The sequence below is a fragment of the Prosopis cineraria genome, unplaced genomic scaffold (genome assembly GCF_029017545.1).
Source record: "Prosopis cineraria cultivar Desert tree isolate PC_DT_omini unplaced genomic scaffold, ASM2901754v1 PC8, whole genome shotgun sequence".
Classification (NCBI taxonomy): domain Eukaryota; kingdom Viridiplantae; phylum Streptophyta; class Magnoliopsida; order Fabales; family Fabaceae; genus Prosopis; species Prosopis cineraria.
The window spans coordinates 7,787,414-7,812,803 of NW_026555339.1; the positions used below are offsets into that span (position 1 = coordinate 7,787,414).

General features: G+C 32.7%; 3 protein-coding genes across 6 annotated transcripts; all 3 read left to right on the plus strand.

Moving 5' to 3' along the window:
- The first annotated feature begins 1,044 nt into the window (after positions 1–1,044).
- Positions 1,045–5,440, plus strand: LOC129318968 (peptide methionine sulfoxide reductase-like). 4 transcript variants are annotated; one of them, XM_054963991.1, is made up of 4 exons: positions 1,045–1,300; positions 1,430–1,456; positions 2,729–3,258; positions 4,814–5,440. In XM_054963991.1, the coding sequence occupies exons 2-4, from the start codon at positions 1,438–1,440 to the stop codon at positions 5,063–5,065; spliced, it is 801 nt and encodes a 266-aa protein (XP_054819966.1). In that variant the 5' UTR covers positions 1,045–1,300; positions 1,430–1,437; the 3' UTR covers positions 5,066–5,440. The 4 variants fall into 4 exon arrangements, with proteins under 4 accessions (XP_054819966.1, XP_054819968.1, XP_054819965.1 ...); XM_054963990.1 differs by having other exon boundaries at positions 1,165–1,300; positions 2,732–3,258; XM_054963993.1 differs by lacking the exon at positions 1,430–1,456 and having other exon boundaries at positions 1,143–1,300; positions 2,732–3,258.
- Positions 5,441–10,172: 4,732 nt separating this feature from the next.
- Positions 10,173–14,291, plus strand: LOC129317676 (uncharacterized). The gene is made up of 3 exons (XM_054962026.1): positions 10,173–10,811; positions 11,546–11,674; positions 12,317–14,291. Exons 1-3 carry the CDS (start codon positions 10,428–10,430, stop codon positions 13,874–13,876), a joined length of 2,073 nt encoding a protein of 690 aa, XP_054818001.1. The 5' UTR covers positions 10,173–10,427; the 3' UTR covers positions 13,877–14,291.
- Positions 14,292–20,263: 5,972 nt separating this feature from the next.
- LOC129317220 (uncharacterized) lies at positions 20,264–24,012 on the plus strand. Its single transcript, XM_054961588.1, has 6 exons — positions 20,264–20,679; positions 21,392–22,100; positions 22,209–22,596; positions 23,437–23,499; positions 23,578–23,713; positions 23,954–24,012. The coding sequence occupies exons 1-6, from the start codon at positions 20,367–20,369 to the stop codon at positions 24,010–24,012; spliced, it is 1,668 nt and encodes a 555-aa protein (XP_054817563.1). The 5' UTR covers positions 20,264–20,366.
- Positions 24,013–25,390: the final 1,378 nt, after the last annotated feature.

Here is a 25,390-nt window from a genome sequence, read left to right on the forward strand (position 1 = left end):
TTTAGAATTATAACTTTTTCAAGAATTCAATAACTTTTTCACTCAAAATTTCGAGAAAAAGTTACAAATTATTCATAAAAAAATTGTAAAATTTGATATCTCAATTGTAAATTATTGAAGTGATGTTTTATAATTATAGCTTTTCAAAAATTCAATAGTTTTTTCTACTCAAAATTTCAAAAAGGAATTTCGTTCAAAAAAAATTGTAAGAAGGAATTGTAAATTATTCGTGACAGTTGTAAAATTAGATATGTCAGTTGCAAACTACTGAAAATATGTCTTAGAATCACAAGTGGTCTAATAGATTAGATCATAAAAATTGAGAATCATTAATTTTTTTAATTTAATATTCAATATCCAAATCTGATTTGTAAAATATTGTTTGAAAGACTTAAAGTATTTGTATTTTTTAACACGATACGTTCAAATGGAGTTATTTATTTATTTACTTATTTATTTATTGTTGAATGATGCGGTGATTTGATGTGTCCACTGGAGGAAGCGTGGGAAGACAAGTTTGTTGGAATTTGGGAAGGTCCATGCTCGCCCTGGAACCAGCTGGAACAATGCCCAATTTCACTTAGGACTTTAAAAACTACCTAGAAGATAGGAATATATAAAGAATTTGTTCACGGAGGGCGCTAAAATAATAACAAAAAAGTATCGAAATATAAAATATTAAAAAAATATAAAATTAAAAATAAAATATAAATGAAGTGTGAGAATCTAAAATTATATTTTATTATTTTAAAAAATAATTTTTAAAGAGATATTTAAAAAATAAAAATTAAAAATATTAAAAATATTAAAAAAATATATAAAAATTAATAATAAAATGTGAATAAAATATAAGAAGCAAAAGTTATGATTTTCCTTGATTTTTATTTAGATACGATTCTCCCATTTCTATTTACTATATAAAAAGACCTTGCAGCTACTGCGTTTGGCTACGACTCTGCTTTCTCTCCGGCGGCGTCTAGTGGTATTTTCGTCTTTTCATTAACGACATCGCGAAATCAAGAAACTGACACGTAATGGATTTTAAATTGGCGGTTCTACCCTTGGATCGTGCGGTGTGCGGGTCATTTCGTGTCAGGCTTGAGGACTTTCGTTAACTTTCGATTTTTCGAACCACCGAGAAAACGGCACCGTTTTACTGAGAAACGCTCTTGGGCAGAGGGAGAGAGAGAGAGAAACGTTATTCAGGTAGTTTATCTTCGTCATCGTCGTTCGCTCCTCAATCACCATCCAAATCTTCCCTTATTTTTTCTTTTCCTGTCGGATTCTCACTCTTGGCTAGGTATTATATCATTTCTACTTCTCTTTCTCTCATGCAATTACGTGTTTGTATTTGCGATTTCGATTGCGGGTTCTCTTCGTCTCTGCTCAATTATCTTTGTTGTTTTCACTTTCTTTGTATTTGTTGAAGGGTCGAAGATGAATATTTGTACGGCAGGTATGCGCTGCTTTGGAATTTCCTTTCATTAATTGCTTTGGCTGAGCTAATTCTTCAACTTTCTCGCTTTACTCGTGCCAACTATTCTGGTTCTTGCGGGTTCTGTGGTTCTGCTTTTCTGTTTCACTATTTTTATATCAACTTTTGTCTGAAATTAAGGAGATCATAAAAAAAAAAAAAATCGGTTGGGAAAGCAGAACTTGAAAGCAATTTTTAAATTGCATGGGCTATCATTTTTAATATTACTGCCATGGTACTAGGATAATCGGTGTCCTAATGTGTGTGATTGATCAGCCTATTCTTACGTCCCGCATCTGAGGGACTTGGGGGCTCTTGATTATATAAGCAGGTGCTCTACACATCCTATTGGATTAACCTTTTGGGGGAGCAAGTAATTGTAATAAAGTGGTATTAGAGCCAAATCCTAGTTTGTTTAGTCGGTGGCCTTTCTGCTGGGCCACTCGTGATGAGAGCATTACGGATTAGTCAAGAGAGCTGTTACGTCTCACGTTAGAGAGACTTGGAGAGGGTCCTGTTCTATGAATTGGTGCGATTAACTTTTGGAGAGAGAGTAATGGTCGTAACATTATGGCCTCTACTTTTGGCATATTGCCTTTATGGGTTTATGAACTTTTTGACAGTCATGCTAATATATTTTTATTCCATCTGAAGTGGAACAAATTGTACCTCAGTTTGTAGTCTTATTTTTTCTTGTGTACTAATTTTGATAACAAGAGCCTACGTACTGATATGAAAGACCATGTGGGAGAAGATAATTTTTTTTCCCCATTCACTGCGCGTGTCACCTCTAGTGAGGTGAAATTTTAGCTTCACAATTATTCTTCCTTCCATTGATTTTTTGTGAAAACATGAAAGCTCTATTCCTTCTCAGATGTATAAAATCTTTTCAATTATCTAGGCTCTCAATGTATTTCATTTTCTTACATAAATTAATCATAAGTACTCTTCATGCAATCAAATATGTTTTATAAGCTGTATCATTGGTTTCCTACGCATGTTCACCTGGTGGTTCTGTTACTTTTTTGGGGTTTATTTATATAAAGACACAAGGGTATTATAATTTTTTATTGTATATTCTACGAATGAAAGCTAAGTTTCTTCAAGCTTTTAGCAGTAAGCAGCGGTAGTTACGCTGCCTCAACCAATTATGGCTCTTTATGTCTTTTTGGGTTTTTTTTTTTTTTATATAATGGCATTTTAATTTTGATAATATCCTCTAGAACAGAAAGCTTATCTTGTTCAAACTCTTAGCAGCAACCAGCAGCAGTTGCACCTCCACAACTAGCTCGATTCTGGTTTTCCTCTCATCATCATTCTCCAATTCTACCAAAACCAAGTTCCTCTCTTCAGTTTCTAGATTCTCTTCCAAGCGTATTTACTCCTTCCCTCAAACTCACCGACGTGTTGCTGTTTGCAAGCCCTCGATGAACTTGTTGAACAGACTTGGGTTTGGTAGTATGAGGGCTTCTGAGAATATGGATTCTTCAATTCCTCAAGGTCCAGATGATGACATACCTGCACCAGGCCAGCAGTTTGCCCAGTTTGGTGGTGGTTGCTTTTGGGGTGTTGAATTAGCCTTTCAAAGGGTGCCTGGGGTAACTAAGACTGAGGTTGGGTACAGTCAGGGATATTTGCACAACCCAACCTATGAGGATATTTGTACCGGGACCACAAACCACTCAGAGGTCGTCAGGGTCCAATATGACCCCAAAGAATGCAGCTATGACACTTTGCTTGATGTGTTTTGGGATAAGCACGATCCTACCACTCCAAATCGACAGGTATAGTGCAGCTCTTGCCTTGTTCTATAAACCTTGATGTGCTTGATGGAATTGGCCTTGTAATTGAGTTAAATGCCCTTTAAATTTCAAGTGGGATGTCGAGACTCTGCTGATGTGTATGAAAGAGCCCTTTAAATTATTATGTTTAGGGTTTAATATGCTGAAAAAAATTGATTTAATGTCTTGCTTGCGTAAGGCTGTAATTTGATGTTGATTGTTTCTGTAGATAGTTAGCCCTCTATGTTTGCAGTTGTGCTCTCCGGTGTGTGTTTTCAAATGGTTCCTGTTGATATGTGCTTGAAATTACATCTTTTTTTTTTAATCAATTTTTCAGTTTCACATGCTTTTTTTTTTTTAATTTAACTGGTTGAATCTTGAAGTACAACTCGCTTCAAATGACTTGGATCCCTCAAAGCACTTCATGGGTGAAGTAGAGAGAAATAGGAAGAAAATGTGGGCTCCACTTTGTGAGTTCCACTTGTGTAGAAGCAGAACCTCCCATTCTCTTCCTATCTCTCTCTTCTTCACTAGGGTGAATTACTTCAAAGGATCTATGTTCGCATTGAATGTTTCAACTTTGACATCCAAGATCTAAAATTAAAATTTTCTGTGCTTTTTTGTTTTGTCCTGTTCAAAGTATCACCTTCAGGTTCACGGTCATGTTTTCTTGTGATAATATTCGTGGAATTATCAGTAAGCTCTTGGATCTTTGAATTCCAGAAGTTCTTTTGTCACAAATAGCTGAGTGTTTGTTGTTGAATTGTTGATACATGTATAGATAGAAATATTGGGAGATGGAAAGATCATGTATCTCACCTTCTACCAATGCTATTATGGATATGCAATAGTTCACCAGTTATTCATTGAGGCTTCCAACCCTTGCATTCTGAGTAGGTTTGATTCAAATGCTTTGTGCTTTATTCTCTTTGGGATGATAATTGTTAACATGAATTTGATCTTACGTTTGTTGTTGACGCATATTGCCTGACTTGTATCTGATTTTTTTAAAAAAAAAAATTAAATCATTTTCTGTGTTGGGTAGTTGTGAATTATGAAGTTCAACCTTGACATATATGTTTTAAGCCTCAGATTACGCTGAACTTACTTCTTGATATTTGTATGAAAGGACCTGAAACAGTCGATTTTGACTTGGGATTATTAATATTTTGACCTTATTTCGACATGTGATGATAAACATTGATAACTGCACTATGTTATATTTATAAATCTCAGGCAACGTTAAACCTAACTGCATTTAAGTTAGAATGAAAAAGTGTGGGAGGGGGGAATTTTGGATGGAGTAACTGTAAGTATGGTTTGCGCTTGGTGAATGCAAGGATTGTGCAATTTTTATTAATCTTCAAATTCAGTCACATCTTTCCCCTTGTCGCTTCTGTTCTTGCATATCAGTATTTTTCTGCTTCCCCTTTTCCTTTGTCTCAGAAAATCCATTCACGTATGTATGTCGAATATATGATGACGAAATGCTGTCAGATGGTGCACATGCATCTTGTGGCTTAACCACTCATGGCATTTTAATCTTGATGTGTGACAGGGAAATGATGTGGGAACACAATACAGATCTGGATTATACTATTACACGCCTGAACAAGAGAAGGCAGCCCGAGAGTCGGTGGAAAGACAACAGAAGAAGTTGAACAGGAAGATCGTTACAGAGATTCTTCCCGCCAAGAAGTTCTACCGGGCAGAAGAATACCATCAGCAATACCTTGCGAAAGGAGGTAGATTCGGTTTCAAGCAGTCTGCTGCTAAAGGGTGCAACGATCCAATTCGATGCTATGGCTAAGATTGTGAATGTTACTATAAGGAGCAAAAGTACCAGTTCCTGGGTGCTGCATGTCTATAGCTTGTGATGTTAAGTATCTGTCTTTTTTTTTTTTTTTAGCCAGTGGAGTTGGAATGCTGTGTTGTTTAAACCTTTTTAATATTTTTGGTAATGGCGTGTGATAGAAATAGAGATGAGGTGGAAAAAAGTCTTAGAATTGAAAATGATAGAAGTCTAGATGCATGAGGTGTGAATGCAAGTCAGTTGTTATGTCTGTTTCATTAGTTCATTGAGGCTGACTCTTTCTTGTAATTCACTGTGGTACTTTGAGAAGGGAATAGTCCCTAAGGAACAAAGCAATAAATTGAATTTATAGTAGTTGGCATTATTGGTTTACGTCTCCCAAAAGTCCAGCAACTGTTTTTTTCAATATGTGAAGTTCGAAATGACAGTATTTCTTTTCGCATTCTATTTATTTTCCAAGTTTAATGATTATTTATATGTATGGAATGAGGACAGAAAAGATTAATCATTTGATCTCGTATTTTTGATATACTTGTAACTAAGTTGTTAAATTTTGATTTATTGTAAATTAGTCTGTATAATTTTGATTTGATTTTAACTTAAGCCCTAAGTTTTTATTTAATGTAATCCAGTCCCTATAATTTTGATAATTTAAAATATTAATTCTTTATTTTTTAAAAAATAAAATTATAGAGATTATAATAAATGTTATAATCTTTATAAAGACTATAATTTTTAGTAATTTGAAATATTAGTCCCTAAATTTTAAAATAATTTTAATTTTTATAATTTTATTTTTTTAAATATGTAGATTAGTATTTTAAATAGTTAAAATTATAAAATTGAATTGGACCCGCCTTGAAATTCGAGGATTAAACCATAGCTTAGTTAAAATTATAAGTAATTACGTATTGAGTTACAAGAGTTTGAATTAAAATTATAGTATTAAATGATTAGTTATTTTCATGAGAAAACTTTATAATCATAACTACTCCTCCAAAAATTAAATTAGAAGCGCTCTCTTGAATCATTTTATTTTTAGGAAGATACACCGCTCCCAGCCTCCCATACTTCCGCTAGAAAGTGAGTAATAGGACCCATGATGGGGCATGGCCCACCAGTTCCTGTGGAGATTTTATGAATTTCATCACAGACCTTTTTGCCTTTTCATGGAACCACACTCGCAAAACATAATAAATTAATTTACCTTTTAGAGAGCTAAAAGTTGGGATAGAGAAAATAGCCGTTACCTCCCTCTTTTAAATGAGATTAAATTATAACAAGACTAGATCTAAGTTCTAACTCTTTTTTAATAGCAACAAAATGGAAGAAAATGAATATTTAATTGGTTAAAATAATTAGGGGGTGTGTTTGGGGAGGCACTTAATTAATTTAGAGGCCCATGTGGGTGTGGGTGAGGGTCTTGTCGTACATGGACACGTGGCGTGTGGATGGAAAGACACGTGGAGCGTCCCTCGGATACCTTGAGGGAGGGTACTAAATTATGGAATGGAACAAATAGATGAGTGTACAGGCCACGCTGACGCTGCTCCGTCCTCAGAACACTTATTATTCATTCTAGCCCTTCCTTCCCCAATGGTTTTCGACGATATCCACGACAATCTATGTCTCTTCACCACTCTCTCCTGTCGCGCGTGGTTCCCAATTGTTTATAATTTTCCTTCAAGAAGTTTGATCCTTCTTGCATGAGTTTGGATTTCAATCGACAAAAATTGGTCATAAATAAATTATAACAAAATGTGATGATATTTAAATAATATTTTTTAAATTAATTTTTGATAATTAAAAATATTTGGATAATTCTTTGGGATCAATTATAAACACTGAAATAGAGAAAAAAAGTTCAAATGTTGAGAATTTATTCTTAGACGGAGAAAAAAATAGTTTATGGGTGTATTTAAATTTCAGTTGGATATAATTAATTATAAAAATTTGATTAATATGATTAATTTTAAATATAATTAATTATGTTATGTGATATATAATTGATTATAAAATTAATTAATAATATTGATTTTAATTAAAATTGAAAAGCAAAATTGAAAATAAGGAAAAATCATGATTTTGTGAAAATATATCTGAACATCCATATTACATGCCAAAATTAATTATGAATTTAAAATTATATTTTCAAAAAAAATTAAACACTCATTATACATGCCAAAATTAATTATAAACTCAAAATCATGATTTTTTTTAAATATCCAAAGCTATTATACATGTTAAAATCAATCATAAACTCAAAACCATAATTATTTTATAAGCCATTATTACCTACTTTTCAAATCAATTTTTCAATTATACCTTTTTAAAAAATTTATTCATAAATCATATAAATAATTTTACAAATCTTATTTTTTGGTTCATAATTAATTTTGACATAATAAGAGGTGTTTAAAATTTTTTAAAAAAATCAATGGTTTTATGTTCATAATTTATTTAACATGTACAATAGATGTTTGGATACTTTTAAGAAAATATTGTTTTAAATTTACAATTGATTTTAACATGTAACGTGAATGTTTAAATATATTTTTATAAAATTATAATTTTAGTCTCTAAAATTAATTCAAGGTGTTATCCAAGTAAGCATCGTGTCAAGTGGAGTTTTGAAAAGCACATGAAGTGAGAAAACTGGGGGTGTTTGAATAAAATTTCTCAAAATTATGATTTTAGACCATACTTAATTCTACATGTATCCAAGCAAGCCCTTCCTTTCTTTTTTCTTTAAAAAAAAAAACCAAAGGCATTATCTTATACAATAGGGAAAATTATATGTGGAGAAAAATGATTTATGAAAATAAGACAATTTATAAGGTGAATCTTTTATAAATTATTTTTCTACAATAAATTGTTTGTTATTAATTAAATTAATATATAAAAGATTCACGTGTTATGATTTAATTTATATAAATATATAATGCTAAGTATATGACTCTTGCCCTTACAGCAATTCTATTCACAGCACAATCATAAGTTAAATATGAGTGGCTCTCCTAACAAGAATTTCATTATTTTGTTTTAGATGAAGTGGATCATAATGTGACAATTTAGATATATCTATTTTTATTATGTTTTGTAAATTTAAATTCAATAAGTGACTTGACTCTATTCGTTCAATAAATATCTCAATTATAGTGATTGTATCTAATCAAGCTTTAAAATTTATTAACAAACATTTTTCTCAAAGAATTCAAAATAAACCTCTAACCTATGTTGTTCCCTTCAAAATTAAAATTGAGATTTGGTGCATTTTGAATATCATGTAACAAAATTTCTAACAGTTGTTTAATTAAATTAACAATTATTATTATGCCATGTTAGACATTCATTCAAGATGAATTCAAAATTCGTATTTTATTTTGGAATAAGTTTTCTTTGAGGCTAAAGCGTTCCTTTGTTTTTTCATGTAATTTCATTGCAAAACAAAGGAACAATTTGTGGAAATTTTAATTAGTTAATATTAATTACTTAATTAAGAGAATTATTAATTAACTTAAGTTTGGGTGGATGTTTTAATTATAGATAAATATTTTGGTTTTCAAATTGCAAATTTCTCTTTAGACCGAGAAGTGGAAATTCCTCAGTTGTGCAAATAAGAACTACACAACAAAGTTCCCTATGTCATTGCATGTTTCGAAATGATCATTGTGTTACCTTTATAAGCTAATTTGAGCGTTGAAATTCTCGGTTGCTTGACCATCCTCTTCAGATTCTTAAAAAGGTCAAAGACTTTACGAAGTAAACATACCAAAAGATTCGTTGAAATCCATACTTGACAAATTTATTTTTATCATTTTTTAACTAATTAGATAGATCTGTGTAGTTGTGGTTGCATAGAGTTTAATGATAAACTGTAATTTTTTTAGTAGTTTGATAAAGACTTATTCATTAGGTTCTTTTTTAATTTTTAAGTTTTTTTCTGTATTTTTTTTAAATTGTTGACAGCATGAGCATGTTTATAAGTATTTTATTTACTGTAAAAGGAATACGAGGCCATTGTTGTTTCTCATTGGAACTCGGATATAAATTATGAAATTATTTATCAAAGAAACCCAAAAAATAAGTTTATGAAAAGGAAAAAGATTTAAAAAATTAGTCATTTAATTTTTATAATTTTAACTCAATTATAATTTAATTATTAAAATTTAACTCATTAAAACTCAATTCTTAAATATTTTTAACTAAGTTATAATTTAATTTCTGAATTTTAAATTTTACAACTTAATTCTTAACAATTTAAATATTAATCTCTATTTTTAAAAAATAAAATCATAAATATTAAAATATTTTAAGATTTTAATCTTTATAATTTTTATAAAGATTAAAAGTATTTAATAATTTAAAATATTAGTCTTAAATTTTAACATAATTTTAATATTTATACTTTTATTTAAAAAAAATACAGAAATTCATATTTTAATAATTAAAATTATAAAAATTAAATTGTATGAGTTAAAATTTAAAAATTAAGTTATAATTAAATGAAATTTATAAAAATTGAGCTATAATGAATTGAAATTAAGGGACTCAATTATAATGAATTATTTAAAAAACACTTAAAAAAACATATATTTTCATCTCTATATTTTATTCGTGTTTTATTATAATTCTCTATATTTTTTTTATGTTTTGAGTTTTTAAATGAATAAAATGTAAGGATTTTAAATAAATATAAAATATTAAAAATAAAAGTATAAAAATTTAAAATATAAAAAAAAATACATGTGCAGGGATAAAAAAAAAATATGTTTCCAAAAAACAGTCATTGAAGCTCGGTAGATTCCCTGCGTGGGGATGAATAGATTCAAATCATAACGTCTCTTCTGGCGAAAAGGGGGGCCCCAAAAGAAAAAATATGCGTGCGCGTGTGACGTTTCTTGGGAGAAAGCGTGAATCACACGACGTCGTTTTGATCGTGAACCAAATTTTATGGTAGTAATTTATTTATTACTAATTTCACAGAAAAGAAAAGAATACTTGTAAGAGAGATACGTTGACCGTATAAACATACGGAAAGACTTACGTATTTTGTATCCGGTTGCGTAGTTTTCTCAGCTAATCCCTGAAAAACGCCATCTCTCTCTCTTTCTCGCAGAGGCACAGCGTCCCTCTCCCTCCTTCTCTCTCTTTCTGTACTTTCTCGTGTTCTCACAGACACACTTGCACACACTTCACAAGCTTCATCACAAGCACACACACAGATTCTCGCTCTATTTCGTTCTATCTCTTCCTCCTTCTCTCTCTGTACCTATCTTTCTTGCTTTCTCTTTGGGGGCATTTATGCAGGAAGCAGTACTCTATCTCGATATGTGAGTGGCCCACACTCGCTGGAGAGATGAAAGTTTCAGGCAATTCTCAACACCCACCAAAATGTTCGGAGACTATTATTTCGAGGACCCGAAATCCGTCACCGGACTCAGATCTTCAGCCCAAGGCGTCTCACCGACGAAAACCCCGAACCCCATTGGCCCGGTTCAGGAAAAATGGTGCTCCTTCGGGTCGACGGAGCCGACCGGAAACCCCTTTACTGAAGTGGAAGACCGATGATAAAGGAAAAAACAACGATCCACTTGAACACGATGAGAAGTCGGACGCTGGATGCGGCCGGAGAGCAAAAGGGAAGAAACAGAAGGAAGCGAGCGTGTCAGTGAGGAAGCTCGCCGCTGGGCTGTGGCGGTTGCAGCAGCCGGAGATGGCACTGGCTCGGTCGGGACTCCAGGTAGCTCCAGCTTTTGGATTTTTGTTTTTGTTCACTATAGATCCGTAGTATTCATTCACATCCCAGTTTCTTGCATTAGCTGCTTGTGATTGAACTTCTGTTTTGCAGCATTGAGCTAATTTATCCGTATCATAGTCTCATCATTGGGAGTAAATATATTCTAGAACTTTTTTTTTGATGGTTTGATTGTTGCTTAATGTTTAAGTCTATGGTTGACTTTTAAGATTGGATCTTTATCATCATTCTCCAGCCTCCTTTTTGTGTTTTGACATATATTAGACTTCCTGAGGAAGATATTCAGCTGTCTTTTCGAGCTTGAAAAGTTTTATCTAGTTCATTGATTTCGATTTCTACTGAAAAACTCCTTACGACCTTACTGTGATTTTGAAAAATGCAATTAGGGTTTATCTGTGGACATGGGTTACCTTATATTTTACTTGATTTTCATGAAATGCATTTTTGCCATTGCATAACGTTAATTATCTCCAGTTGTTGTCATTACCAATTGATTTATTTAGATGCATTTTATAATTTAAGTAGGACTTTATTTGGATTCCTTTTCTTCATCAATTATGCACTAGGATCTGTTTTTAGATATCAAAGCATTTCTATTAATATAGAGAATCTTTTCTTTGCTGCTTGTTATTCTTGCGTCATGTTGGTCAATGTCATTAGCATCATTTGCAAACATTGGTAAAAATTTGCATACTCAATGCGTTTTCACTCATCAACAGCATGGAATTGGCCATGGAGGCCACCCGTTTCTCAACCATCAAAATGGTGTTACCAATGGTTCTGATCTGAACAATGTATCACAAAGCCCTCGTTCCATTGTTGGTGCAAAAAGCGGACACTTCTGTGAGGTATAGTGTTTTTATTTCTTAATTGAACTACTGAATGTGTCAATAGTTTCTTATGCTTCAAGATTATTGAGTGAAGGTCATATAGATGTTGAGAGTGGAATTACAATTTTCTTCTATACTGCACTGGGATGTCCTTGCCTGACCAAGCATGTGAGGACCAGTTTTAATCATTAGTTTACACTATGTGCGAAAGTTGCTATCTTATCATATTAGGTTTAAGATATGCGTCTAACTATTATATCATAGCAATGCCCCATTGTGCAGTTGATGGTTTGCTAGTGTTGTAATTAAGAATACATTAAGGACCTGTTCACATGTATGTGTACAGGCGTATGTGCACAAGTACAATTTGACATGACAACAATCCCTAAGTTGAAGCTTTAAATTGACAAGTAGAAATGATATGGAAGAGCATCTGGTAAAATGACCTGCCTTGGAGCAAATTAAGGAAATCGATTGTTGCTTAGATTCATGATATGTACGCTGTGTTATGATTTTGGTAGAAGGGCATGGATTGTCATCACACTTTTTTGTCTAGTGTAAGCTCACATGTTGGAAGTAGCATTTAAAATATCAATTATAAGAGGGTTTTTTTGGGGTACAGTAAGAGATTTTGCTAATCTCAGTCCCACAATTTTTCAGCTTGAGCCATCTTTGCATCTTTCCAACTCTGCGATGGAGGGGGCAACAAAGTGGGATCCTGTCTGCTTGAAAACACCTGATGAGGCGCAACATATCTACAACCAAATGAAACTTCTTGATCAAAAGGTGAGGGCTGTATCTGTTGTTTCTGCTCTTGAAGCTGAACTTGAGCAGGCTCGAGCACGCATTCAAGAGCTTGAGACTGAGCACCACACCTCAAAAAAGAAACTTGAGCATTTCTTGAGGAAACTAAGTGAGGAAAAGGCATCATGGAGATGCAGAGAGCATGAGAAAATTCGTGTATACATTGATGACATAAAAGCAGAATTAACCCGAGAACGGAAAAGTCGCCAGAGGACTGAAATTGTCAATTCAAGGTTGGTGAATGAATTGGCAGATGCCAAATTATCTATTAAACGCTATATGCAGGATTATGAGAACGAAAGAAGGGACAGAATATTGATTGAGAAAGTATGTGGTGAGCTTGTTAACGAAATTGGAGAAGACAAGGCTGAAGTTGAGGCATTGAAAAGGGAATCTATGAAACTTAGAGAAGAAGTGGAAGAGAAGAAGATGTTACAGATGGCAGAAGTGTGGCGTGAAGAACGTGTTCAAATGAAGTTAAAAGATGCAAAAGTTGCTCTTGAAGAGAAATACTCGCAGATGAATAGACTTGTAGCAGACTTGGAAAACTTTTTGAAGTCAAGATGTGCAGACTTTGACCCAAAGGAGATGAGAGAGGCACAGTCTCTTCAACAGGCTGCAGCTGCAGTGAACATACAAGATATCAAGGGATTTTCATATGAGCCCCCTAATCCAGATGATATTTATGCCATTTTTGAAGAAGTAAATGGTGGTGAAACCACTGAAAGGGAGATTGAACCTTGTGTGGCTTATTCTCCAGCTAGTCATGACTCGAAGATTCGCACAGTGAGCCCTGAAGTCAATGGGATAGCTAAGGATGCTATTCAGAGACGTTCAGATATATTTCTGGATGATAATGGAGAGATCGAGGATGAAAGTGGATGGGAAACTGTGAGCCATGTTGACGATCAGGGATCAAGCTATTCACCAGAAGGGAGTGTTTCACCTGTGAACAAGCATTGCCGTGAGAGTGATGTATCAGAAAGTGTGCTGGAATGGGGAGAAAACGGCGGCAATGAGACACCAGTAACTGAAATCAGTGAAGTCTGCTCGGTTCCACCAACCAAGCAGACAAAGAAGGTCTCATCCATAGCAAGGATTTGGAAGTCATGCCCAAACAATGGGGATTACAAGATAGTCTCTGTGGACGGCGTGAATGGCAGGCTTTCCAATGGAAGGTTATCTTGTGGAGGCCTCATGTCTCCAGATCAGGGATCCGGTAAAGGCGGGATGAGCCCCGGAGATCTTTTATGCCAATTGAGTTCTCCTGAGTCAGGAAATCCGCACGGACATCGAGGTATGAAGGGATGCATCCCTCGCAGTACGCAGAAGAATAGTCTGAAAGCCAGGCTTTTGGAGGCACGGATGGAAGGCCAGAAACTCCAATTACGCCATGTTCTCAAACAGAAGATATAGATTTAAGCAGAGGCAGATTTTGCTCGCCATTGTAACTGAAGAATGGTTAGCAGGAAGCAGGAAGCAGGAAGCCAGTTCATTTCATTCAGCACTGTGGAAAGCACAAGCATGTTCTGGAAGCTGCTACAGGCCATGAAGGACCATGAGTAAACTCATTTTCACAGCGGTCATCTTCTTGTCTTGGTTCTTTAATATATCTCATACTAGGCACTGAGCTGATATTCTTTCCCATCTCATTGTGCCTAATTGCTTCAATACAATGGAATAATCTGTCTTGGGAAATAGCCTGTTTTGTAATCTGTCTTGATTTTGTGCAGGATCTTAGCATAATCTTTCAGGGAAGCATGTTGCTTTTGGTGTATAATTTATGTCTGAGGACAAATATATCAATGAGAAATTAGATTATTATGTAGCATATTCCTTTTGGATCACAATATAAAGCATCTTTTAAGAACTTTGCTTTCTGCTTCAAAATATAGAGCATCAAGTAACTTTTATATTTGTTTTTATAACTACACTTCTACTTTATTTACTTTTTTTTTAAAAAAATCATGCATTGAAATTTTATAATTATTATTAAGGCCCTTATATAATGTATTTGATGAGAGAGTAAATGAAAAAATGTAGGCATTTTTAGAACTTTAAGATTTCAATTAACATTGTTAATCAACTGTGAATTAATTTATTGTAAGTTATATTTAGCCCAAACTGTGAATTAACATTTTATACTAAAACACTTGAGTGTATTATAATAATTATTTTAAAAAAAATAAAAAAATTATATTTTTATATTTTTATTATTTTTAATCAATAAAATATCTTAAAAAATATTTAAAATATATTTTAATATTAATTTTTATATTTTTACGATCCAATAGCTTTGAGTCCCATACATCATTTGCGTATCCAAAAAATATATTTTATATTTTTATAAAATAATATAATTAATTTTAAAGTAAAAATAATTTTAAAAATAAAATTCGGGTAGATATGAATTCTCAACTCTACTATTAAATAAATATAATAAATATAATATTTTTAAATAATTATTTGATTATTTTTTAAGCTAAATTTAGTTAAAAAATAAGAATAAAATAATAAAAACTCTTTATATGTAGAACTGTCAATTAAGGCCAACCCTTGAAGGGCCAGGGCCTAAACAGGTTGGCCCTAATAAACTCAATTATATTTCAAGGTTTTCTTTTACAAGGCTCGGCCCTAGCCCTCAGGGCTAAAGGGTTGGCCTTCAGAGCCTCGGCCCTATTTTTTTATTTTTTTAATTTAAAATTATAAAAAATATATTTATAATCATAAAAAAGTTATTATACATAAAATTAAGTTTAAAAAAATAAATTTAAATCAATTTACACCACAATAATAAAGAAAACTAAAATATTTAGGTCTGATATCAAATAGCAACATCAAAGTTAATACCAATAAAAATTAAACTTAGCTAATATTATCAGCTAAATCTTAATAAATAAATAAGGGATGTATGAATGCATTTAATATGTTCATTTCTTTGAGTTATATATTTAATCTTTTATTTTTTTATATTATAATTTTTTAAAAAAAATAATAAAATGGCTTAAAAGGGCCGGCCCTTTTATTTTCGGGCTTAAAAGAGCTGACTCTTTTAAGCCTGAATTACCATTTTTTCTTCCAAAATAACAGCCCGACCTTAGTTACTTTCAAGCTTAAAAGGGCTGGCCCAATGGATTCGGGCCTAATTGACAACTCTACTTATATGTAAAGGTTAAACAATATAAAAAAATTAAAAAAATAATATTTCACTCATAATTAAATGATTTTATTTTATATAATATAATGATGATTATTTTTTTCATATTCTTAAAAACAAAAAGTACATTTTACCCAAAAGTTATTAAAAACTTTAAACTAATCAGGATAATAATTTTAAGTTAGTCATTTAACTGTGATTAAATTGAGATCAACTTAATGTTAATTAAAAAAATATAATTTAATTACAATATATAAAATATTTATATATGATCATGATAAGAGCAATATTTAAACGGCTAAGACATTAATTTACAAGTAAAGAAAACATTTATAAATAAATTACATATAATACAACAAAACAATAACAGAGTTACTTGAGTATCAAGTTGATAAGTTATTATTTTTTATTTTATTCTTTTAAAGTTAAAATAATATTTTATACTGAACAAATTATTTAAAAATTAAAATTAATTTAAAAAAATTAATTTAAAAAATTTTTGAATACTCAGACCATCTCGAATTGAGCCTGGCTCATCTGAATTACTGGCTCTAATCATGGTTTTCCTGGAGCAAGACTAGCTTATTATTTTGCCTGAACTGACTGTAGAAGATGATAAGGATAATGAACAAGTGCAATGATACAACTTTAGAGTTAGTGTTTGTCTTTCAGTAATTTACTTCATAGAATTAACTTTCAAGCTTTTACTTAAGTATAGTGTTCAATTGCTATTGGGTTGGTTATTTTATAAAATTAGTTTGTTTCACGGAGTTTGAAATTTTAACAAGTTCAATGGACAATAAAGAGTGAGTGTAAGACAAAAGAGTAATGAAAATTAATTAAAAGCTTTGAACCCTACTTCTTCAATTTTTTGAAACTCGTGAAAAATCTCAGGATTTTCCCTTCCCTCAAATTAAACACACCATTAAGGTTATGTGTGTAAATACGGTTTAAGAAACTTTAATTTATTTTTACTTTTATCATTATTAAAGGGTAAAACTGAACAAAAATAATTAATATTTATTGAAATTTTAAATGACAATTATTCTTAAAAACTCAGAATGGAAAATATTTTAATACAAAGTTTGTATTTCTTAATCTATATATTAAAAACAATAAGTGAAAAAAATGAAGATGATACTAACGAGCATGTAGCTCAACTGATAAGAGATTATATTAATTTAATTACTAATCTCGAGTTCAATTTCTAAACATATAAATATGTTAAATTCTCATTGAAAGAGCTTTGTGTCAATGCTTCTTCATGGAATGGTCTTCATGGAATGGCATTTTCAATGAAGCATAATATCTCAATATAGAAGAGTGAGTGTTAATGAATATTAGAGGATTTTTTGTATGTCTATGTCTTTTGGTTACTCCAACATGTTTCAGTTATTGTCATTATTTTGTATATTTTATTTCATTTAATCAATTACATCTATATATATAAATAGAAGGTTTCTCAATTGTATTCAATATACAAAAATAAGAAAGCTTTTAATTCTTTTATTGTAGGTTTTTCTCTTTTTTCCTCTTCTCAATCTCTATTTTCACAACAAATATTTTTTTATTTGACTAATTCATATTACATTTATCATATATACACATGAGGAGGGGAAGGAGTAACATTTAACAGATAAAAAAAAATGAAACAGTGTGTGTTGGTTTTTTTGGAGGGCGGGGTGTTTTGGGGGAAGGGAGAGGAGATTGACGTTTGATTTGTTACCCTAAGAGCCTGTTTGATTCAAGAGGAGAAAAGGGGAGGGGAGGGGAGGGGAGGAGGGGAAAGGGAGCTCCCCCCAATTTGGAAGGGAGGTTTTGGAAGAGAGAGGAGGAGAGGGGCTCCCCTCCTCCTAACCAAATGAGGGGAGGGGAGGGGAGAGCCCCTCCATCCAAACACTCCCTAATAGTGCAAAGCTCGGTGTAATGGAAGCTAAGTTTAATTTATGTCTGACATAAAAGAAATTTTGAGACTTGATATCTATTGGATTGATTTTTAGTTTGTAGTATCTTGATGAATATTTTTAAAAATATAGTATTTTGGTAAATAAATTTTTTTGTTATAGCTTGATGGTCAATTTGCCATGCTACCATCTACATTTTTTATTTTTATTTTTGTCAAAATACTCACTGTTGATTTCATTTTTGAAATCATTATCTGTGGCTTTTTTTCTCTTTCTTATTGTATTTTGTTTCATAACATATAGTTTTAGTTAACATAATATTGATAACTTGTAAACATTGAAAAAATAAGTTGTTAAAAATAAAATAAACTGGGTTTTGACAACTTTTTCTTTTATGTATGAACAGTGGTGTTCGAATATGTGCAAGTAATTGTTCATATATACACAACAAGATATTTATAATTAACAAAAACCTGTGAAAATTCTTAAAAATAAATTTATAACACACATTTTTATTTAACATAATATTTATAACTTGTTAATGTTAAATGAACAAATTTAATTTCAAAAAATTGATAACTTTTTTTATGTACAAACAAGTTATATTTAAATATATACAAATAATTGTTTAGATGTATACAACAGTATGTCCAAGATATGCAACAACAGGTAAAAATATTTGGAAATGATAGTTATCATATATATATATATATATATATATATATAATTTTGCACTATATATGTTAAAGTATTTGTTGGTTCAATGATTTTTTTATCATTTTGTGGAATCAAAGGGCCAAGAATTCAAATTCACCCATGACCCTTGGCATATTTGATTGGTTGTTGACCACTGCATTGTTGCCAGAATTTCGGCCTTGATAAGGGCATCTTTTTTTTTTTTTTTAAAAAAAAGGGCAAGGGTATTTTGATAATTGGCGCAGCAAAATTAATTGCAATTTGAGCCATTGAAATTCTTTTTTTATTTTTCTTTTCTTATTGTATTTTGTTTTGGTTGATCTAATGTGGTTTCCCCTTTCTTTTGATTCTAATTTGATTTTCGTCGTTTTTTAAATTCTTTTTTATATGGTTGCCAGGTATTAGGGAATAAATTTACCTTCAAAGTTCAAACAACAATCAGTATCACCCAATGCATTTTACAATATAAGAAAAAAGATATATTTTTTATCTCCTAAATTATAATTTCCATTCTTTTTTCTTAATTTTAATTTTTTATTATGGTCCGTAAATATAAATATAAATTTTCTTTCATAAGGAAAAAGTATTACTATTTTTTCAAATTTATTGATTGAATTAATATTATTAAATACTTTCTCTTTTTAAATTATAGGGCACTTTTGAAGAAGTTTTTCAGTCTCAAAATATAAGACACTTTGAGTAGATTAAAATTTTATTAAATGTACCAATTTTAATATTATTTTTCTCTCTTTATAATTAATTTTTGTCTCTTCTCTTTTTAATATATTAAATGGTTAGTATTTTTGAAACTTTACATTTTTGTTTTGGAAAGATAAGGCTGTTAAGTGTATTTAATGATGTTTATTGATATGTGATATTTTGTCTAAAAGTTTCTTATAAGTTATAATTTAAAACAGAGGGAGTAACAAAAATGAAGAGAGCAAAGTAAAATTATTGATTGAAATAAATATAACTTATATGATTGAGCTTCCACAAATCTATTAGTGACCTTCTCAAAACAAGCAACAATTTTTTGTAACACAGATCTTATATTGGGCTAATCGTAGGCACATTCATGGATTCGTGCTTAACCAAGTCAAGTTGGATTACGTAGATCATATCGCTAAATATGGTGTGCCTTTAGGATAATGACTGTTTTACCTGGGTGGCATGGCTAGGCAAGTGGTCAGTGACTTGGATGATGATTGGGCGGCCATGTTGTAGCTGACAAGACAAAAGTATGACTTGTTAGGCCATGTGGCAATTGACTAGGATGATGATTGGGTTAACAAAATGATGTTTTTGTGCATGTGCGTGGTGAATGGGTCTATGGGATGACATGTCCAAGCATGTGTTTGATGACTTGGACAATTACTAGGTTGGAGAGATGTGGCCACTAATTGGGTAAGTAGGATGATGTATTGTACCATATGGCTAGTGACTTGGAAGAAAACCATTATTGGGATGACATGTTTAGCCACGTGGCAAGTGACTTGGACAATGACTGTGAGTAGTATGATGTGTTGGGCCATGTTGGGTGTGACTAGGACAATGATTGGATCCACTAGATGATGTGGCTAGACATGTGTCAGACAACTGGGACAATGATGACTAGTCCATTGAATGACGTGTCAAGCCTTGTGGCCGATGACTTGGACAATGATTGTGGGCATGACGGTGTGGCTTTCCTTGTGGCTGGTGACTAGGACAATGACTCAGTTCGTTGGATGGCATGGTGAGCCATGTCGCAAGTGATTGGATCTGCTTCAGGACATACTTAAATACGTGGTTAGTGATTGAGATGATAACTGATTTTGTAGGATGATGTGAATATTTGGTAACTTGGATGACAACTAGGTCTTATGATGGCATGTTTATCCATGTGGCAAATGACTGGGTTGAGTGATGATGTGTCATGCCATGTGGCCGGTGACTTGGTCAATGACTGGCTGATCTGGATGACGTGGCTAGGCAGGGATAACCCTTGTTTTACTTTCACTCAAACGGACAAACCCCTCGTCCACCGACCCGCCAAATAATTTTACTTTCATCAATTCCCTCCATTTCCCCCTCAAATTCAAAACCCAGCTCGTCAGATCTTTCGTTTACATTTCATCTTTCACTTCCCATTCCGTGGAATTCTGCTACCATGGCAGATTGTGAAGCTCCATCTTTCTCTCTCGGTCTTGATTTGGATCACAATGTCGATGAATCAAACTCTCGCTCTCCGCTCAGTCTTCCCCGTGCTTCTGCACACGTGGAGGATAAGGAATGCTTCGGCCCCGATGTGGTCGAGTCCGATCCGGATATGGCTCCAGACCCACCACCTCGGATTCTGAAGCGGCTACGACGTGGACCAGGTGATGGGTCGCCGCCGCCCATCCAGAGGCAGGAAGGGCTACGATCGGGTTGTGACGGCGATGATGATATCGAGGAATTCTCTGATGAGGAAGACCTTCAGTGTAACAAGCTTGCATCCTCTATCTAATCTTCTTATATTGGATTTCGTAATAATGTTTTTCAAAAAGGGAAGTTCCCTTTATTGGACTGGGTTTGTACTTTGTTGTGCATTTAGCAATCTTATTAGATAGTCAGGAGGAGTACCATGAGACTCGGAAGGAGAAAATATTGAAAACAAATCTCACTGAATTAACAGCTGTTTCTGACTGAACTTATTAGCCTTCCCAGGAGGAAGAGAGGGGGGGGGGAGGGTTGGAAATTCTATTTGCTTTGATTTGGGATTTAATTATTTTGGTTAGGGGTTAGATTTTTAAGATATGGTAGGATTTAGATTCAATGCCACAATTTCTGACTGCAAGATGGATACTAAGAAAATCATATTAAGCAGATGGTGAAAAGGTGAGTGATAGTTTTGAGACACCAGAATGGATGATTTAAGAACTACTTAGTTGGTTCTAGTAATTGGGTCTCTCTAGTTGTTTATAATAAACGAGGTCATCAAGGGATGCAGCCATATAAATTATCATCACCTTTTTGTACAGTCAAATACCAAACCCTATCTACTGAAACATCTATTAATGGATCTGTTTTAATAAATCCCATATTTCAGTCCTTGCATTATAATTTCTCTTTTGTGTATACACATTTCAAATCATATTTTGATTTGCGTATGCCTTATTTGTCACTAAATTTACTTTGTTTCTTTCGTATCAGTTCAAGCACGCCCACCAACATGGAATCAGCCTTTGTGTAGCAGCTCCAAAATTTCATTGAATGGATCTGGAGTTTTAACTACTCATTCATCTGGCAACCGCAAAGAAAGAAAAATGAAAAAAACTTCAGGTATCCTAGGATCTGCTACATTGGAGATGGGCCAGAGTGGGTTGATGTTTCCAAAGTTGACAGCTAGTCCACTTCGCAAATTCCAGTTGCTTGATTCTGATTCTGACGATGATGATGATGACCCTGTAAGTGAAGATGTTAGTGGTGGCCGCAAGGTTGATCCATGCTTCAAGGAACCATCATGTAAGCCAAACGAATTTGTAACTTCTTTTGATAGAAAAGCATCATTTCAGATGCACCAAAGCGAGGATCTATGGAAAGATTTCTCTCCGGTGAAGAGTTTTTCAATTCCAACACCTGCACTGAATGAGGTTTGTGAAGAATACTTCCGTTCTGCAAAGGACAAAGAAAAGGAAACATCAGTATCTGCAATTCACTATGAGAGCTTGTTTGAGTCCACTAGCTGTCAAAGGGATGAACAAATATGGAATTCAGCTTATCCACTTCCTCCAGCTCATCAATATTTTTTCCACAAGGATCCAAGAATCAGGAAATTAGTTCGCAGTCGCCTGTTCAATTTTTATCCACTAGGTGTTGACAAAGTGAATCACCAACCTAATGCATCACATATTGATTACATGTAAACTCTTAACTTTTTATCTGACCAACAACGTCTTTTGATATGAGCTTTAAAAACGAGAATAATTTCTGCAGGTTATGATTCACCATGGGTTTATTTTGATTTCAGGGGACAATTTAACAATGAAGGTTCCAAAAAGAAGGAAGCTTGTAATGGTTACTTGGAGAAAAGCTCGACTAGGGGAAGAACCAAACCAAAAGAAGTTACTGTTGAAGAACCTTTCCATGCTTCTGGGGGCTGGGTGGCTCCGAAAATTAATTCTTCTTTTGGTGGAGAATCTTCTGAGAGGAAAGCAACAAAAAAAAGTAACGCGAAAACTATGTCAAAAGGAAAAAGTAAAGCAAACTTGCCAAATTCTTCAGAAATCTTGCATGCTTCTGCAAATTGGGTGGAACCACAGAACTGTGCCAACATGCCAAAAGATGCAAGCAGAAGACGTGTTCAAGCAAACAGTAAATCAGTGGGCCACTGGTTTACAGGATCAGGTGGAAGAAAGGTGAGTATAGACTCATACCTTCATATTTTGTTTGACATTTTAATATGTTCAACTAGTTGAACTTATTCGCTTGACTGATGGCACTTCCCGGCCATAAATGTTGTCTACTGAATGATTAAAAAAATTGGTTCCTTTATAATTTCCGTGTGAAGAAAAGTCTTCTTGTATGCTGTTAAGTATACTAATGGATATAATGAGATGTAAGATTATCGCACATGATTTTTGTTTGGTGGAAATATTGCTGTATGATTTGATCCTTGGAAATACTTTCTAGTACAATACATTGCCCTTAAGTTACCTTTGTATATGCCAACATCCATATAATGATTAATTAGTTATGTTACCGTTTTTGTCATTAGGAGCATCTAGATTTGTTACTATGATTTTGCTGCTTTTGTTGCATTTAGGATGATATATTACTTTTATTACAATGCACTTGAATACGCAGTGCTGGGTTTCTATTCTAGTTTTAGCTCTGATAGTCATGCTCACTGCATGTTGTTGGTTTTAATGTTTTATTACTGCCAGCAAACTTCTCCATGTCCAAATGATGTTGTTCGGTGAAAGTTTTTCCCTTTTCTGGGCCAAACACAGTCAATTTTTTTTGTTCGATGAAGGTTAAAATGTTAAATTTTGAAGGCTTGTATAGTATATTAGACTGTCATCACTGTATCAACTTATAATAGCGATAAAGCAAACGCTGCTGACTTGCATTTGTCTTGTAGTTATTTGTCTTACCATGAATTGAAATTTGTGAAGTAAACGGCTTAAATATATGACTATTAGTTCAAAGCGTAGTTTGGCACAATACATGGGATCTTGATCCTCTATCAATTGCAGGTCTATGTCGCCAAAGATGGGCAGGAGTTAACAGGCCGAGCTGCTTATAGGCATTATCGGAGGGTAAGTATGGATTGCGTCCTCTAGTGATTGCTGTATATGCGAGGTGGATCTGTCTCTGAATGAGTTTGAATTTTGCAGGAAAGTGGATCAGGATTCAAAAAGTCAAAAAGAAAACCAGTGGCAAGAAGAAAACTACCTGAATCTTGGTGTAAAGGCGTCGGTTCTGTCTGGCTTTCCCACGTCTTGTTGTACGTTACCCAGATCTCATGGCACGGTTTGGTTCAAATACCACTCACTGGGTTCTTCTTATGTCATGTGTTGAGGAAATTGAAAAACAGAGCTAGTTAATCATCATCACGTTAAGGAACTCTTTCAGGGCTCTTGTTGCATGAAGTTACCGAGATAAAATTCTCACAAGCAAGTCCGTGTCACGTTGGCCATTTGTCTGATGTCAACGAAATTCCATTTGCCAAGTTCTTCTAGAGCTACCCAAGTGGTTCTGTAAATTCTGTAGTGTGGTCCTGCAAGTCACCAGTGGCCGGCAAAGATGGACCAAGGCCCTTGATTGTCTGAAATTTCTTAACGTGCAAGTATAATTCCAGATGTGGACGTCTGGGATGTTTAATTTCCTGATAATAACAAATTTTCTTTGCACAGATTAATTGCTCTTTAGCAATTCAAGAACAGGCAGGCTAGGATTTGACATCAGAGCCAGAAAGTTGATCATCAATAGGATTTTGTCCAAATAGCAATGATATCCTGATCCACGACAAGAGTGTATGGAATGTAGAATTGTGTTCAAAGAGGTGGTAAATCTAATTGGTTTTGGTTTTTGACTTGTGATTTAGTTTAGAATGTGAAGTATGAGCTCAAAGCACAGGTATATAAGGTCCTATATGGTTTAGAGTTGTGTTTTCATTCGGTAGAACATTCTTTAGAATTGTTAACACGCCACAAGCGTCATTGAGAGCGCTATTTTTGGCCATTTAGTGAACTTTACTTTCATGTTCTCAGTATTGACATTTTTTTTATTGAAAAAATTAATCTACAAGTCTTCAGTTTTTTTTAGCTTTGAATCAAGTTTCTATAGTTTATTTTATTTTAATTAACTCCTTATAGTTTGATTTATTAAATATATCAATCCTTGAAAGTTAAAATTAATAATGAACTATTAAATTTCCCAAACAAAAATATTTGTGGAGTTTATAGAAAATCTAATTTAATACTTTTAGTGAAAATGAAAAAATAAAATTAGATTTAATACACTATTTGCATTTACATTTATTTTTTATGAAAACTTTATAAGCATAAAAATATTTAAAAAACAATCTAATTACATAAATTGAGTCATAAAAATTATATAATTAATGTTAAAGTTATATCATCATGAAATAAAAATATAAAAATTTTTAATTTCGTTTTTTAAAGAAAAATTAAGGATTTAGTTTAGGGGCTAAAAAATTTAATTGATCAAACTATAAAAACTCAATTAAAATAAAATAAATTAGAAGAATTTAATTTAAAATTGAGAAAAATTATAAGATATATTTTCCCCTTTTTATTGGATATAGAATTATATATAACTTAGAGGGAGTTACTAATCATATGAATTTAATTTTAAAATCATGTTCATTCTGTTTTACTATGTTAACCGATATGCTGGAGACCTTACCTATATGCATGCATGCTATGTTTTGACCGGGAGGGAAATAATCAATTCACATAGATTTTTTTTTTTCAAATTGTTTTCTCATCAATGTGTTTTTAAAATTTATCCTTCTACAAATAAACATTGCCAATAATTTTTTTATAAATTCATTGCCAATATACCTTTATATCATTTTACAATTAATGTCATTTCTAGGATATTAATAGACATTTATAAATATTGGAAAAACAAAATAAGATATTTATGTTTGAGATCATATTAAAAAATATCCTATTCTTTCAT